This window comes from Plasmodium reichenowi, chromosome 8 (assembly GCF_001601855.1).
Source record: "Plasmodium reichenowi strain SY57 chromosome 8, whole genome shotgun sequence".
In the NCBI taxonomy this organism is placed as follows: Eukaryota; Apicomplexa; class Aconoidasida; order Haemosporida; family Plasmodiidae; genus Plasmodium; species Plasmodium reichenowi.
In genome coordinates this window covers 314,222-332,460 of record NC_033653.1, presented here as the reverse complement: position 1 = coordinate 332,460, position 18,239 = coordinate 314,222, and the positions used below count along the sequence as shown (strand labels likewise).

At 19.1% G+C, this 18,239-nt stretch overlaps 1 protein-coding gene across 1 annotated transcript; it reads left to right on the top strand.

Annotated features, from left to right (window-relative positions):
• Nucleotides 1-89: 89 nt before the first annotated feature.
• PRSY57_0808900 (separase, putative) lies at nucleotides 90-17,417 on the top strand (the record flags this gene model as incomplete). Its single annotated transcript, XM_012907028.2, has 1 exon — nucleotides 90-17,417. The coding sequence occupies one exon, from the start codon at nucleotides 90-92 to the stop codon at nucleotides 17,415-17,417; it is 17,328 nt and encodes a 5,775-aa protein (XP_012762482.2).
• Between the last annotated feature and the right edge of the window lie 822 nt (nucleotides 17,418-18,239).

Genomic DNA, 18,239 nt, shown 5'->3' with positions numbered 1-18,239 from the left:
AAAAAAAAAAAAAAAAAATAAGAAAAAAAAAAGAATATATCAATAAAGAAAAAACAGTAGGGTTTTATATTTTTTTTTTTTTTTTTAAAATGGTAAGGTCTAATTTAAACGTATATGATAAGTTAGATAGAATTGTGTCAGATGTATTACAAAATATGGATGAAGAATATAAGAATGGAGGATCTGATGAAAAGGTGTATTTAAAATTTTATGAATTATTTTACAAGGAGAGTTATATAGAGAAGTTAAATTATAATGATTTAATAAATACTTTTAAAGATAAGAATATACATAAGTATTTATTTTATATGTTTGAATGTGTATTGAATAAAGTATCTTTAAAGAATAATATGAAATATGTCGATTTTTTGTTTATTATTTTAAGATATATAACTTATTTTTGGTTTTATTTATCTGAAGATAACAAATTAATATTAATATCTTATTATTATTCTAAACTTATAGATTTGTTATATAATTTAAAATTAAAGAAAAGTGCCTTATTAATTAATATGTATAACATTCTTATATATTTCTATATAAAAGATAAAAAGAAAGTTATTTTTGAAATAAAAAAAATTAAAGAAAATGATGCATCTACACACATAAAAAATTTGATATTAGAGTTAAATAAAATATTAATATATGAACAAGTTAAACTTATTACAAAAATAGCGAAAGAATATTATATAGATTGTCTCAATGAAGATATAGAAAAGAAACTATCGAAATTAATATTAGCAGAAGAAGATATGAATAATTTTATAAAGGAGTGTAATTTGTATAACTATATATGGGTGTGTGATGAAAAAATTAGATATAATAATAATGATAAATGTAATAATAATATATGTAATAATGATAAATGCAATAGTGATGTGTATAATAATAAAATACAAACTAATGTGACAAAAAAAAAAAAAAAGGAAGAAAATTATTTTTCTTTTTTCATAAAATATAAAAATAAGAATGATATAGAAATGTTCATTAATTGTCATCCATTTTCAATTAATAGCAGTTACAAAATGTTCTTAAATTTTTTAAAAAACTTTTTTAAAATAATAATTGATGACTTTGATACATTTTTTTTTTTTTTAAATTTATTCTATTTAGAATTCTTTTTGATATATTGCCATTTTTTTGAAATAATTTATTTTATTCATTTGTCCAACCATGAAAAAAATTACAACAATATGGACACAAATAATATAAATTTGAATAGTATAGATATAAATAATATAAACTCGAGTAATATAGATATGAATAATATAAACTCGAGTAATATAGATATGAATAATATAAACTCGAGTGGTATAGATATGAATAATATAAAATCGAGTAGTATAGATATAAATAATATGTATGATCTTCAAAAAAAGTATAACTCAAAAAATATATATAAAGATACCAAGTTTACTTCAGTGAATGTGTGTGCTAACAATGTTGCTACGACATATGATGAATGTATTTTTTTAAATAATAATAAACAAAATAAAAGGATAATTTGGAATATTATTTTTGATGCTTTAAAAAAGAAATTTATTTCAGATGTAAAAAATGTGAATTATGTTTTAAAAATATTTAAATATACTTTTAGTTTTTTTTCTTTTCAAAAGAATTTATATTTAAAGAGAGATAATAGAACATATATAGATAATTATATACATAATATGTTATATAACTTTAGATATATATCATCTATATATTTAAAAGAGTTATTGAAATTTTGTCTTTCATTTATTACAAATATATTATATTCAAAACATTTAACTGAGGAAATAATTTTTAAATCTATTTCTTATATATTTCATCTTTTGTCTAAATTGTTATGTAATACTAATAATGATATTAAAGAATTCATTTTATGTAATACTGACAATAATATAGTGTTAATTTCTATTATTACACATATATATAAATATTTTAAAAAGTTATATTTTAGTAAGAATAATGAGGATGTTGAAATTAGTAAATCAAAAAATCCCAAGAATAATAATGTGGGTGTGGAGAAATTAAAATATTCCTTTATAACACAAGACAAGGTTTATCAAAAAATACAGGAATGTTTGTATATCGTATTAACAATTGATGAACATGTTGAATGTTATACAAGAGAATGTATAATTCCCAAGAATATACATAAAGAAAATAGTCATAAGAATTATAGTAATTATTCTTATCATGATAAAAATAACGTTAATGTTGGGAATAACCCTTGTGATAACCCTAAAAATAATTTTACTGATAACTTCTACATTTGTGTTATTATAAAAATGAATAAAATGAATATGTTTTATTCAAACATGGATATTATTAAAGTAATATCTGAAAAAGATAAAAACGTTTTTAGGAAATTCATTTATACCATAAATAAAAATCATGAGAATTTTATAAATTTCTTTTCCTATATATTAAATATAAATTATAAAGGAAATGAGGATGATTTTATTTTAAAAAAATATATTTTAAATTTAAAAAGAAAAAATGAAGATTATAATAAAGATAAAAAATTGATAAATGTTATGAAACCATATCATTCTCCTTTAAAATATATTTTTTTAAAGAATGAAATACAACAAAAAGGAAATATGTACAATGAAAGTTATGATAATTATTGTAATGGAGTTTCATCATCTGAGGAAATACAGGATGAAGAAAAAGCCAAGAAAAAAAAAAAAAAAAAAAAGGATAATAATATAAATAATATAAATAATGACAACAATAATAATAACAACAATAATAATAACAATAATAATAATAACAATAATAATAATAACAACAACAACAACAACAACAACAACAACAATAATAATAATAATAATAGTAGTTGTAATGGTTATGATAAGTCTTATCATTACAATTTCTATAATCATGATATGTCGTGGAATGATAATAATTATGATAATATTCATTTTTATAATCATTTTGATGATAAGAATGAAAAGAAAAGAGATGATATGCCAATATTTGAAAATTCAAGGTTTTATATAAATACAAAGATAATGAAAAATATCCATGTAGATTTTAAAAATGTATGTCATACAATAATTTTGTGTGTAAAGAGATGTATACAAATATCAGATAATATATTTAATCATTTTGAAAAGAATAAAAATTTAGAAGCCAATTTTAATATTTATGTATGTAAAAATATACTTATTAATTTTTTAAAATGTTGTTTATTAAATATAAGTTTATCTTCATATTTGTGCGTGAAATTAAATTATGATTATATTTTAAAAGAGATATGCGAATCGAATTTAGTTGAATATGTTTATAATATATATGATAAATATGTTTGTTTTATATTAAATCAGAATGTAAAAAACTTAAATGATCATAAACACCTCTTACAATTTAATATAAGAAATGAAAATAAAAGGAGATCAAATGTTGATAATAAAAAGGTATATAATAATAGTAGTAATAATAGTAATATTTGTAGTAGTGGGGTGGTCAAGGAATCGTCATTATATAACAATTTATGCCTTGATGATATATATGATATTTTAAGAAATAAAAAAGATACACATGAAAATTCAAATAATAACCAAGGTGATATTAATCATCCTAATAATAAATATAAAAATGATAAGGATTCAAATGATTATTATGATTGTCAATATAGTACTTTTTTTATTTCTGATAATACTCCATTTGTTGAAACATTGTATTCAAATTGCTTTTTAATTATGATAAACGTTTTATTCATTTGGGAAATGTATCTAGAAATACCATTAGAAATTCTGAATAAAATGAGATACAGTTTTTTTGAACTTTTTTATAATACTACCATTAAAATTTTAAAATTTATCAAAACTGATAAAGGTTTTTTATTTCTTTTGAATATTTTAAAATTTATTTATACAAAATTTATAAGCTTACCATTCAATCCTATTGATATTCATACAAACTTTAAAATGTATGATTTTTATGAATTTCTCATAAGTAATAAACAAGATAGTAATATAAATAATCATCTTAATAATAACACTCCACATCATCATCTTAATAATACTTACTATTATGGCTGTCTTGATATCGAAAAGAAAGAAGATGATAAATTCAATCAAGATAGTTTGTTTATGAATTCAGTAAGTCCATTGAAATTTGTTCATAATAATAAAGAAGAAGAATATAATGAGGAGAAATCAAAAAATGATAGTACTAACAATATCATTAAATATAAACATACTAATGGGGAATTCAATGAATACTGTAATTATAATATGTTAAGTGTTAATAAGAAAAAGAGAATAAGTATTGGAGGACTTGTTCCTATATTTCTAACTAGCCAAAATAGGAATGAGAAAAAAAGCAAAAGAAAAACTATGATTGATTATGTATCTTATAATAAAATGGAAAATGATTCATTTATAGATGATGCAAATATAAGAGAGAAAAAAAAAAGAAATACCTTAACATATGATGAGAGCTCCTTTGTGAATCATATAGATAATGATCATAAAGTAAATTACGATTTTTATAATAAAAATGATAATGAAACTCCAAAAAATAATTATGATAACAATAAAGATATGTTATCAAGTGAAAATATAAAAGAAAAGAAAGATGATAATGAAGATGATAATGTTAATAATAATAATAATGATAATAATAATAATAATAATAATAATGATAATAATAATAATAATAATATGAAGAATAAAATGAGAAATACCTATTTAAAAAATTATTATATTCCTCATATAGATTTATTATTTATTATTATAGATTTAGAAGTATATTATTATTATGGAAAGAAGAAATATAAAAAAGTAATTTTTATTGTAGAAACCGTATTTAGAAATATTATAAATAAGTGTGACTATAATACTAAAGAATATTTAAGGTCATCTATTTCATTTATTTATAATTATTATCAACAAATACATATAAAAAGTAATAAGAATAATATACAGAGTTGTGGGATTATTAGACATATATGTAATTTATATTTTAAATCAAAAATATTTTATTTAAACAAAAAAATTAAAAAAATGTTATCATATTATAAGGAAAAATGTAGTAATATAGATTCATTGAAATTAAATTATAATGAAATGTATGATGTATTTTTTAATAGTTTGAAATGGAAATATTTTTTTTATTTTAAAAAAAATGTGAATTCTGAACATTTTTATGATAACGAAAAGTATAAGAATTATGACAATTGTGATCATTTCCATAACAATATTTTGTTGGAGATGAAGAAAATGGAAAGTATGATACTTATTGATGAGTTATTAAGTATACACATTAATATTTTACTATTTCTTATATTGTATGAATATATTTGTAAATATACAAACATACATTTTGTTTTTTATTTTCGATTTATATATTTATTTTTTAATAAAGTGTGTATTGATATTTTAAATATAATTAATTGTTCCAATCATGTAGAATTTTTTAATCTCTTTGATTTTATATATCATTATACATATAATGATGATATAAATATTTATGCTGTACAGAAATTAAAAAATGCCTTGACAAAAATTAATGAACATAAAATCTTAAAGAATGATATTATACATATTCCATATAAATTTAATAGTTCTATTGAAAAAGTTAATGAAAAGAAAAGTATAACATATCATCATGAAAAAAAAAAAAAAATTATTATAATTGATATTGAAGAATTGTTAGTTACTTATGTACAAATGAATTTTATTTTCTGTCGAATTTGTTGTATTTTTCTTTTCTTTCAAAATATGTGTTTTCATAAATATGATTTAATTAATAAAGAATGTAAAGTAAAGGAATATATGAAATTATTTAGAAGTAATAGAAACATTTTTGATGCTTCGAGAGTTAAAAATGATGAAGATGAATATTTAAAAAGTGAAGCTATAAATAATAACATTGATGAAAATAGTAATATGAACATATATAATACTTCTGATTATTATGAAACAAATAAATTAGGTACAAATTACCTTATCCCCTTTGATAACAAATCAAGTGATTGTAATAAATATGACACTGATGTGTCTGTTTCTTGTATATCTGAAAATAGCTTTATTTTAGATGAATGTTCATCATATGATAGTAAGAAAGATTATATAATTTTAGAATTCATCATAGAGAAAATTGAAGAAATAAATATTGCTCTAATATATACAAACATGTTAAAAAATTGTTATTATATAATAAAAGTAGAAATGTTATATAATTATATTTATAATAACATTGAAATATTAAAAAGATTTTCTTATCTAAATAATGCCTATTATTTATATAAGTTGTATTATAATATGTTCGTTTGGGGTAATAAAAATCATTTTGATGACTTAAAAGATATAAATAAAAAGGAGAAGCAAAAATATATGAACGGTTATAGTCAAGATGATATGAATGGTATTTCTCTCAAAGGTTATAGTAATAATTACACATCAAAAAATAATGATATTGATGACATGTCACAAAATAATGATAAAACCGTTTCTCCAAAAAATAACATAAGTAATAAGTATCATAAATGCTATCACATTTTTCATATCTTAACACTAAATCAAAGATTAAAAGAAAAGATGAATGCACGTTATATAAAATTAAAGTTTTATGATAACTCTGATTTGTTTACTACATATAATGATGACATTGTGAAAAATCAAAATGATTCATATGAATGTACAAATGAAAATATAATGAAAAATAATAATACATGTGATGATTGTTTTTGTAAATCTTCTTTTGATAAATGTAATTCCTATTTTTCATGTAATATATATAATTTTAATTTAAATTTATTTCATCCCCTTAATATTAGAAAAAAGCGAAAAATACAAATTTATGAAAATCATACCAACAGGAACCCTTTTATTAGTTCTCAAGTTATTAATAATAAGTATTTAATGAATTTAAATAAAAAGTATAATAAGATTAAAAAATATATAATGAATTATATCATATCAACCTATTTTATAATATTATGTTTTTATTTTAATGAATATAATATAGAAGAACATAATCTATCCTTTTATTTTATTCTTCATTTATTTCAAACAAAATTTCATGTTTTTAATAATAATTTTTTTTTAAATATAGATAATAGATATGAGTCATTAAATGAAAATATGTACAGTCCAAAACATGATATAACGAAGGAAAATAAAAGTAGAGAAAAAAATTTTATATATTTACAACAGTGTAAGTATAAAATATATACAGAATATGAATTGAAGAATAATATTTATCTTATATTCGAAATTTTAAATAATATATATGATGTATATTATGGAAACATATTTGAGGATATATCAGTTCATAATAGCATTGAGATAAATATTGATTTAAATTTTATAACTTATTTGAGCGAAATATATAATATTTTATTTTTCTATAAAATGTATAAGGAATGTGTACATATATTATTGTTATGTATTATGTGTACTTCTAAGTTTTTTTGTTTATATATATTTAATGAGAAAGATGTATATAAAGAGGAAACTTCATTAGATTTTGTTGATAAGGAAAATTTAAAAAGTAAAATTATACACATTACGAAAAAGAGAAATACACATATAAATATTAATATTAATGCAGAAGATAATACACATCTTAGTAGTAATAAGGTTGAGTATGATTATTATTATTATTATTATAATGATGTTATGTGCAAACAAAAAGATAAGGAATCAAAAAATATAATCAAGGGGTCTCAAAAATGTGAAGAAGTGAAAAGGATAGTATATCAAGACGAAAAGGTATTAGAAAATAATAATATGAATGAAAGAGAATTTTATGAGTATGAAAAATTTAATATGCCTTTTTATGATATTAACTCAAAAAATAACAATAATGATAATAATAATAATAATAATAATAATAATAATAATAATAATAATAATAAGAGTAAAAGTAAATGTAAAAGTAAAATGAAAAGTAAAAAGGAAAAGACAAATATATATAATATAAAGAAAAATAGAATAATACACATTTTAAATATAATATATAATAAAATAACATATAATGTAAATGATATGAATGTTAAAGAAATATATATCAATTTACATAATTATATGCAGAACTTAATAATATGTATATCCCTTTTTTATTCTATATATATATGTCTTGAAAAATTATGTAAAAAAGAATATAATATTATTTTCTTTAATTGTGCTAATAATATTTATAATTATTATATTGAATTTTATCAATATATTAAAAAATTTTGTAAAACATATTGTAAAGAAAAAATGTATATGTCTACTTTCTTTTTTGATAATTTCAATTTAAAAATAATTAATCTGAGAATTCTGTGCATTATAAAAGAAAAGGAGATATACATAAAAAGAAAAGAAAAAAATATAAGTAAGGGTATGAAAAATGATGAAATAATAAATAATAATAATAATAAAAACAAAAACCATAACAATAACAATAATAATAATAAAAACAAAAACCATAACAATAACAATAATAATAATGATAATAATACGAATGAATATCCTGTGAGTAAGATGTGTTTACCTAATATTCTTCCAGAAAACATGTCATTCAGTTATATAAAAGAACAAAATGATCAAAGCAATAATCCAAATGAAGATTCACGTATTGTATTATTTCGTACAGAATTTTATTCAAAGTTTTCTTATTTATTATTTGATATGAGGGGAAATGTTTTTAAAGATTGTATGATTATGATAAGAAATATTGAAAGTAGATATAAAAATGATTGTAATTTTATTTTTCGGAATAATCTTGAACTATACTTTAACATTGTTAAATATTTATACGAAAATAATAAAGATCAATATATAGGATTATTTTTATTTTTTCATGGTTATATTATATATGAACTAGAAGATAAGAAAATTAATATGATGAAAAATTTTTGTTCTTTTAATATATCATGTAATTTTTTCTGTTTAAAATTTGAACAACGTTCATATGATTTTGATATCGAAGGATTATCATATGTATCAAAGAATGATTCTATTGATGATATAAAACTAAGAAATAAGTTAATTTTAATGAATACCGAAAATCTTTATTGTAATGGTTTTTTAAGAACAGATTTTTTTTCTATAACCAAATTTTTTAATATATATATTAAAAATATATACAAAATATTCTTTAAATTAAATAATTTTTTTTCAAGCTATTTCTTTTTAAAAGAATTTATTATATATATATCTAGTATTTTATATTTACCAGAAATGGTTCATATTTATATTTATTTAATAAATATTATATTAACAAGTGGAAAGGAAAGAATTGAAATATTAACACAAGAAGAATTATTTTTTGAAAACTTAAATAATGAATTTAATATATTTGAAAAAAAGAAGTTTGATCATATAAATAAATATGATGTATATAATAAAGATGTTAAAATTTATAAACAAAATGATTTTACAGATATTAATTATGATAAGACACCACTTAATACATATATAACAAATAAATATATATATGAATACAAAAAAGTATTGAATGAATTTTTTCTATATTTAAATTATTTAATATCAAATAAACAAAATATGAATATATTAACTCCTAAATATAGAAAAGAAATTCTTTACATTTATTCATTGTTCATTTTAAAAAAAAAACAAAAGCAATATTATTATTATGTTATGAAAAATAGAAAATTGGAAACAAAAAATATGTTCATAGACAATTTACAAAATATTAGTCACCTAGAAGGAGAAGATAAAAACATTAGTGGTGATAATATAAAGACAACAAATATATTATATAATACAATACATACGAAAAATATATCAGAGGATAATAATAAAAAAGAAAGAAGTAATATTATATCATCAGTTGTAAATTATGAATTTAATGATGATGATAATAATAATATAGAGAATGATGAATTATATAATAGTAATATGGATGATATTAATAAGTTTGGAAAAAATTTCTTACAGTGCTTTAATGAATGTAATAAAATTAGAAAGAATGAAAATATATGTTTTCAATTTTTTGTTGAAAATTTATTTCTTGGACATAATATGGATACAGACATATATAATGTATCTATAAATGATGAAGAAAGTGTAACAACAATTTTAAAAAATATGATACTTGATGATATAAGTAAGATTAATATAAATGAAAAGATGAATAATAGGGATGTAGATTATATAAAAGAGGATGTTGAGACACACATAAAAAATACACATAATAATATATATAATAATATGCGTGATACTAATAATTGTAATGATCATATTACATATGAGAAAGAAAAAAACAACTCTACACATTTTGATAATCCATATTATGATAAAAATAATAAGTTCAATATATACAACCTATTTAATGATATATATTATTTTAATGAAGATGATATAGAATTAAATTCAAGTGATTTTAAGCTTATGGATATTTCAGTATTAAATTATTTACATTTAAACTATGATTTTGAAAATAATTTAAAATATATATATAATTATATTAATAATAGATTATTTGTTTATAATTGTAAAAAGATGAATTCATATTTTATTAAAATATTGTATTATTATATAAACCTAGTATTTTTAAAAATAAAAAATATTTTTTGTGATGACTGTATATATGTCATTAAAAAACAACAATCTTTAAACTCATCTGCAAATGATTGTTGTTCTAATATATTTTTTCTATTATATGTGAGACTATTATATAATTTAAAAATACCAAAGGATATATTACATGAAATATGTTCGAATTATTTCCCAGGAAATAAGTGTAAAAAATATATAGACCTTTTATGGAACAAGCAAAAATTTGGAAATGTACTAAATAATGAGTGCGATTATAATAAAATAAAAATGGTGGTTCAAAAAGGTGGTATTAAGAAAACGGAAAAAAGTCCTCAAGGATATGATACACACAATAATGATAATAATAATAATAATAATAATAATGACTGTGGTTATTTTTGTAATACTGGAGATAATAATTTTAATTGTAAAAATTGTTGTCAACCCAATCCAGATATATTATTCTTATATTTAGTAGAAATATTTTTATTTCCTGATAAAGATTGTAGTTATTTTGAAGTGCTTAGTACATGTTATCAATTTATAATAAATATAAAACGAGGTAGAGAAAATGTATATATAAAAGATGAAATGTTAAAAAGGATGTATGAAATATTAAAAAATATACTTTTAAAACAAAATTATGAAAATATTTATTATTTTCAAATTATTCTAATATATACTTCATTATTATTATACAACACTCACATGAAATCGTTAGTATATGAAATGAGGATAATAGCTCAATTTTATTTAGATTTTATATTTTTTTTTATAGAAAATATAAAAAATAATTTGATTATTTTGGATATAATAAAATCGTACGCTACTGATCAGAATGATGTGTGTGATATGGAGAAAAATAATAATATCATGAGTGATCAGAAAAAAGAAGAAAAAAAGAAAAATAATAATAATGATAATAATAAAAATGAAAATAATAATAATAATAATAAAAATGAAAATAATAATAATAATAAAAATGAAAATAATAATAATAATAAAAATGAAAATAATAATAATAATTATGATAATAATTATAATAATTTTTATAATGATGAACAAAATATATTTTTTTACTTATTAAAATGCTATTTCAGAAAAATGATATCATTATTGTATTTATATACAGACGAGTTAATATTGTATACTATTAAACATAACATCGATTTCGAAATAAACGAAAGAGAATATTTTAGAAAGAATGTATGTACGAGTATAAATTCAGATATTATATATAAATATATGAATGTTAAAGAAGTGAAACTAAGTAATTTATGTATTTATTGGGACTATACAATTATTTCTGTAAGTCAAGATAAAAATAGTTTATATATATCACGATGTTATAAAAATTTTCTATTAATATTAGCTCAAATGTTTAAAATATATCATGAAAATGAACTGATTAATAGGATATTTTCAACTGATTTTTATAATATGGACATAGTAAATGATATAAACGAATTATCGTTTATTATAAATAATCAGGACCAACACATATATAATAATATAAAAAATAATAATAATAATAATAATAATAATATAAATAATAATAATAATAATAATTCTATTAGTATTATTAGTAGTAGTAGTACCATGAATAATAATAATGATAGTAATTGTAATAAACTCAAATCCTATTATAACTTGTTTAACATTCTAAATAATAACGACTTGTTAGAAAAACACTTTGATTCAATGTTTGATACTTATGTTATTAAAAGTAATATAAGAGAATGGTTAAATGATAACTTGTATTATTCAACGAAGGATATCGAAATGAATAAACAAGGATATACACACAAAAAGAACTCAGCCTGTAATTATAATAAGTTATTAAATAAACATAATATAAACGAAATAAAAAATGGAGAATATATTGCATGTCCTGAAAATTGTGACATCTTAAAAGGTGATGAAAAATCTTTATTCATATCACAATTAAATCATTATAAAAAAGAAAATTTTTTTTATAATTTCAATATATATGACGTAATCAATGTTGATAAGGAAATAGATATGAAGGAAAAAAGACATGTGAACAATTCGAATAATATAATAAACAATGTGAATGTAGTCCATCTTTTTATTTTATTGAATAAAAGAGCAAATGAATGCTTAAATAGGAAAAGGGTTGAATATTTTCATGTTGAGAAGATCCATTTAAATATTGAAAGGTATACATATAAAAACAAATGGAATTATATCAGAAAGTTGGAAAAATTTTTAAAGCAATATCAACATATGATTAAGGTTATGTGTGAAATATTAAGTGAATCAAAATATGTAGATAGAAATGAAATCAATTTAAGAAAATGTGTAGATCAATGGTGGAAAAATAGGTATTTATTAGAGCAGCATTTGAAAATCTTGAATCTGGATATATCAAATAGTTTAGGTTTTTCTATACATAAATTAATGTCAATTCCTTTAATTAATATAATAACAAAATGGAACATTATGGAGGATAAATCGATGAAAAATTATACAGCACAAGATGATAATAATAATGAAAACTATAATGATAATGAAAATTATAATGATAATGAAAATAATTATTATTGTGATACATTTGAAGACGAAAAAAATAATATTTCCACATTGAATAATTCAAAAAATGACGAAGAAAATTATGTACATAACACCATATCACCTTTAAATAATCAGTTATATTACTTAAAAGCTAATTTTGATATTTTTATTTATATTTTTTATTTTCATCAAATTTTGAGGATCCTAAGATGGTTAAGAAAATGGAATAAATTTATTCTTCCACTAAAATACTGGAGTGGAATTGACTATATAAATGTCCTTATAAATTTAACCATATTTTCTGTAACATTAAAAAATTGTAATCTCGAAATTATTAATGTAAAAAAAAAATATTTGCAAAGAATGTGTAATTTGAAAAAAAGGAGAGATGACAAAAATGTGTCAAAGGATCATTTTTGTAAGGAGGAAATAATTATACAAAATGGAAATAAAAATGATGACATAAATAATGTAAATAAAAATAAAACGAATTATAATAATTATAATCATAATATGAAACAGAAAAATATTGATTTTTCTAATGATATTTTAAGTAAAAATGAGATCGAATATTCTGATTATATTATTGACCAATATAATATTTCATATTATGAAAACTTTATTAATGAACATAATATTAACAAGAAAGATAATATCATTATTAAGAATAACCGTAATTCCTTAAATATCAACAAAACTAGCACGTCCTATTTACCATGTTACAATAAAGATATTGAAGATATTCTTATTTTTAAAAAAATTATTGAAAAGAAAAAGGAAAAAGAACCAACGGATACAAAAAAAGGAAAAATTAGGGGAAGAAGACATACATACTGTGAACAAAATATATATTCCGTAGAAGAATATGGGGAAAATAATATATATCTTAGACCTAACATGAATCCTAATATTAAGAATCATGTACTAAAGAACAATACTAATAATTCAAAATACACAAATTGTAATATTCCAATAAATTGTATTAACTCATGTAATAATAATAATATTGAAAATTATGATGAACTTGAAGAAAAAAAAAAAAAAAAAAAAAATTCATCTAGTATAACAAGTAATACAAAAATGAATATAAAAAAAAAAACTCATAATTTCAATAATAATAATGTTTATGAATATTTGAACCCATTGAAAAATACAAATAATTCTGAATGCGAAATAAATGAAAATTATAAATTAGTGAATAAAAAAAAAAATAATAAAAGAAATACAATATCTGGTATTTTCTTTGATTATGATATGAAACAAAGATATGAAGAATTACCGGAGAAAAATTTTTTGAAATTTTTAGATTTAAGAAAAAAATGTGTTAAAGGATTATTGAGATGCTCTTTTATTAAATTAAGGATGTATTTATATCATATATTAATAGATGTTTTTGAGAATGCAGATATAGATCCAATGAATATTTTTGACTTTTTTAATATTATCACACATTCATTTATTAAGGATGTCTTATTTTGTAATCTTACAATAGATAAAACAAATAAAGATAAATATATATATACAAGAAATGTAGAAAATAATAGTGTAAGAAAAAATCCTGTTATTTTATATTTGCATAGTAATTTAAGTAGAATATCTTTAGAAAACTTGGAACCTTTAAAGGATTCATATATTGTAAGGGGTGTGAGTAAAATGGTAACTACTTATTTGTATAAAAGGTTGGTAAATAAGATAAAGAGTGGTAAAAGTATAGGTAAAAAAAAAAAATATATTTATGATAATAAGCATGGCGAGGATGAATATAATAATAATGATGAGGATGGATATAATAATAAAGATGAGGATGAATATAATAATAATGATGAAGATGAATATAATAATAATGATGAGTATGAATATAATAATAATGATGAGGATGAATATAATAATAATGATGAGGATGAATATAATAATAATGATGAAGATGAACATAATAATAATGATGAGGATGAATATAATAATAATGTGGATGATATGGATATGAAAAAATATATAAATTATGAATATAATAAAAAATGGGAGATCGATTCATCTGAAAATGTGTGTGATAAAAAAAATGTGGCGCGTAGAGCGACATATAATTCGACAACTTTGAAGGATATAATTAAAAATATAAATATTAATAATAATAATAATAATAATAATAATAATAATAGTAGTAGTAGTAGTATGATTATGACGAAGAATGATATTATGAAGGATAATCCAAATGGTAATTATAACATTTCCAATTTATACGCTAACAAGAATTCGTTTAATAAGAACCAAGGTAAAACATTTGAGAATTCAATAAATATGAAAAGAAAAAATGAAAAAGAGGAATTTGTTATAATCGAAGATGATGATGCAAATAATAATAATAATCTTCTAAATAATAAAAAAGGAGATAATAATTACAATTTAATTGTTACAAAAGAAGAAGAAAAGAACCCAATGTATTCAAATAAAAGTAATAATACAAAAGAAAAGAAAAATCATAAAAAATCAAGAAAAAGCATGAATATAGAATATTCCTTTATAAATCCTTTTATTAATAAATATAAGGAAAGATCAAAAAATAAAAGAAATTTAACTTCATGTAGTACACAATTTTTAAGTGATAAAGGAGAAGAAGAAAAAAAAAGAAAGGATGAATATAATATGAGTGAAAAAGAATATATATTGGATAGAAATAAAAAAAAAAAAACTATAAAAAATAATAAAAGTATAATTTCAAGTAATATATCCATAACACGTTCTTTATCAAATTCATCAGATTCATCTGTAGAATTAGTACAAAATGAGGATGAACTTAAGAAAATATTTATGAATGTTAGAAATTCATTAAATTTTCAAAATATAATGTCAATTGATAATAAAGAAGAATGTTGTGATTATCTTTATTCTAAAAGAAAAAATAGCATAAGTGAATCTGAAGCATATTTTGGTGAAAAAAAGATAAAGCGTATGAGTTCATTTTTAAAAATCTCGAAGAAGGATAAAAGAAGAACATATTCAAATGAAAGAGAATATGGATCAAAAACATACGAAGTTAATGGTATAAAATATGTACCATATTATATTAGTAGCCCAAGAATAATTGATCCTTATAAAAGTAAAATATTTTTTTTAATTAATCCTAATGGTGATTTAAAAAGGACTGAAGATGCTATTATTCCATTTATATATCATAAAAATAAAGAAAAATATAAATATAAAAATTGGGATGGATATATTGGTAATGTACCAAATGAAAATATTTTAATAGATCATTTATGTAATGATGATTTATTTTTGTATTGTGGACACCAAGGTGCAGAACAATATATGAAAAAAGAAAACATTAAAAATGGATTACCTAGTCTAGAATTCATTATAGATTATATTGTTGAAAAGAAAATTATAAATTTGAAAAAGTATCCTAAAATAAAGGAAGTAATAAATTTATATACTAATAAATATAATAATAAAAAAAATCAACAAGTTGAAAATAGTTCTATTGCAATACAAAATATAAATCAAAGGAAGAGAAACTCTTCTACATTTGCTTTAACAAAAAATGAAAAGAACACACGTAATTTTATAAAAAAAGATATGAAAAGAAAAAATATAGGATCTATTAATAATATATTAGTTCATTTAGAAAATATAAAACTAAGGAACACTACAAAAAATAAGGATAATACTAGTGATGATAATAATGTTGATGGAAATAATATTGATAATAATAATAATAATAATAATTCAAAAATATATATAAGTCCACTTAGCAAAGGATTAAATTGTTGTACATTCTTAATAGGTTGTAGTTCTGGTCTTATTTCATCATACGGTTTTGATTTAGATGCCTGGGGTACTGTTTATGATTATATAGTAGGAGGATCTTTATTTGTTTTTGGAAATTTATGGAATGTAACTGACGGAGAAGTAGATGGATTTACACAGAACTTTTTATGGAAATGGACACAACCAAATTCTTCTTCTTTATTTCAATCAAAATTCATATATAATGAAAAATTACCATCTTTGAATTTAAGCTTTAGTTTCTTTTTAGAATTATTTTTAAAAAATATGAAAAATAATCAAAATATAAAAAATTATCAAAATATAAAAAATATTGAAAAATTATTTAATAACAATATAAATTTACTAAAATTAGATATGGATATTGGTGACAATTTTATTACTGTACCTATGAATATCTATAAATTTATAATAAAAAATAAATTTTTCTATATATATTTCACAGATTATTATAATACGAATATTTTTGTAAATAAAAACCTTTATTATATTAATCAAAATAAGAAATATATGTGGTTAAGTATAACAGAAGCCTTAACAGAAGCTAAGCAATATTGTCGCCTACCCTACGGTACGGGTTCTGCAGGAGTTATGTACGGTTTGCCCATATAGAAAGGGGAAAAAATATATTCTTATATTTATTTTTTTTATATTTATATTATTATGTATTTTTTATAAACCTTTTATAATATTCGCAACATTATAGACACATATAGCAAAAAAGAAATATTAAAATTATAATTTTTTTTTTTTTTTATAACTTTCTTATATATTTTGTATATATAATCTCAGAAGGTTTTTAAAAAATTCATTTTTATTATTTATCATTTTATTATTTATTTATTTATTCATTTATTTTATTTTAAGGTGTACCGTTTAAAATCACAAACATACTATTATATTAATTTTTTAAATATATATAAATGATCATAATAAATACCATTATTTTTTTACATATATATAATATATGGTTGAATAAGGTATACTTATAAGGAACAAAACGAAAAAAGAAAAAAAAAAGAAAAAAAAAATTTACATATTTAAATATTAGGTTCTTTTAAATTTGATGTTCTCATGAGAAAATGCCAAAAATATATATATATATATAATACCTTTTTTTTATATGTATAAAAATCTGTTATATTAACAGAATCTTCAAAAATTCTTTTTGTTTAAACAAATTAAATTAAAATATTACCTTAAATATTATTTATATAAAATTTAAAAAAGGGAATATTTTTGTAAAACAAATATATTTACCTTCATAATTTATATTTTATTATAATGTATTATTAATTTATTACAAAAAAAAGAATTCATTTTATAAATTCCTATGTTTATATCGAAATTAATTAAAAAGTTAAAGCGCATATAAAAATATATAGCGAAGACAATAGGCCAAAAAAAAAAAAAAAAAAAAAAAAAAAATATTAT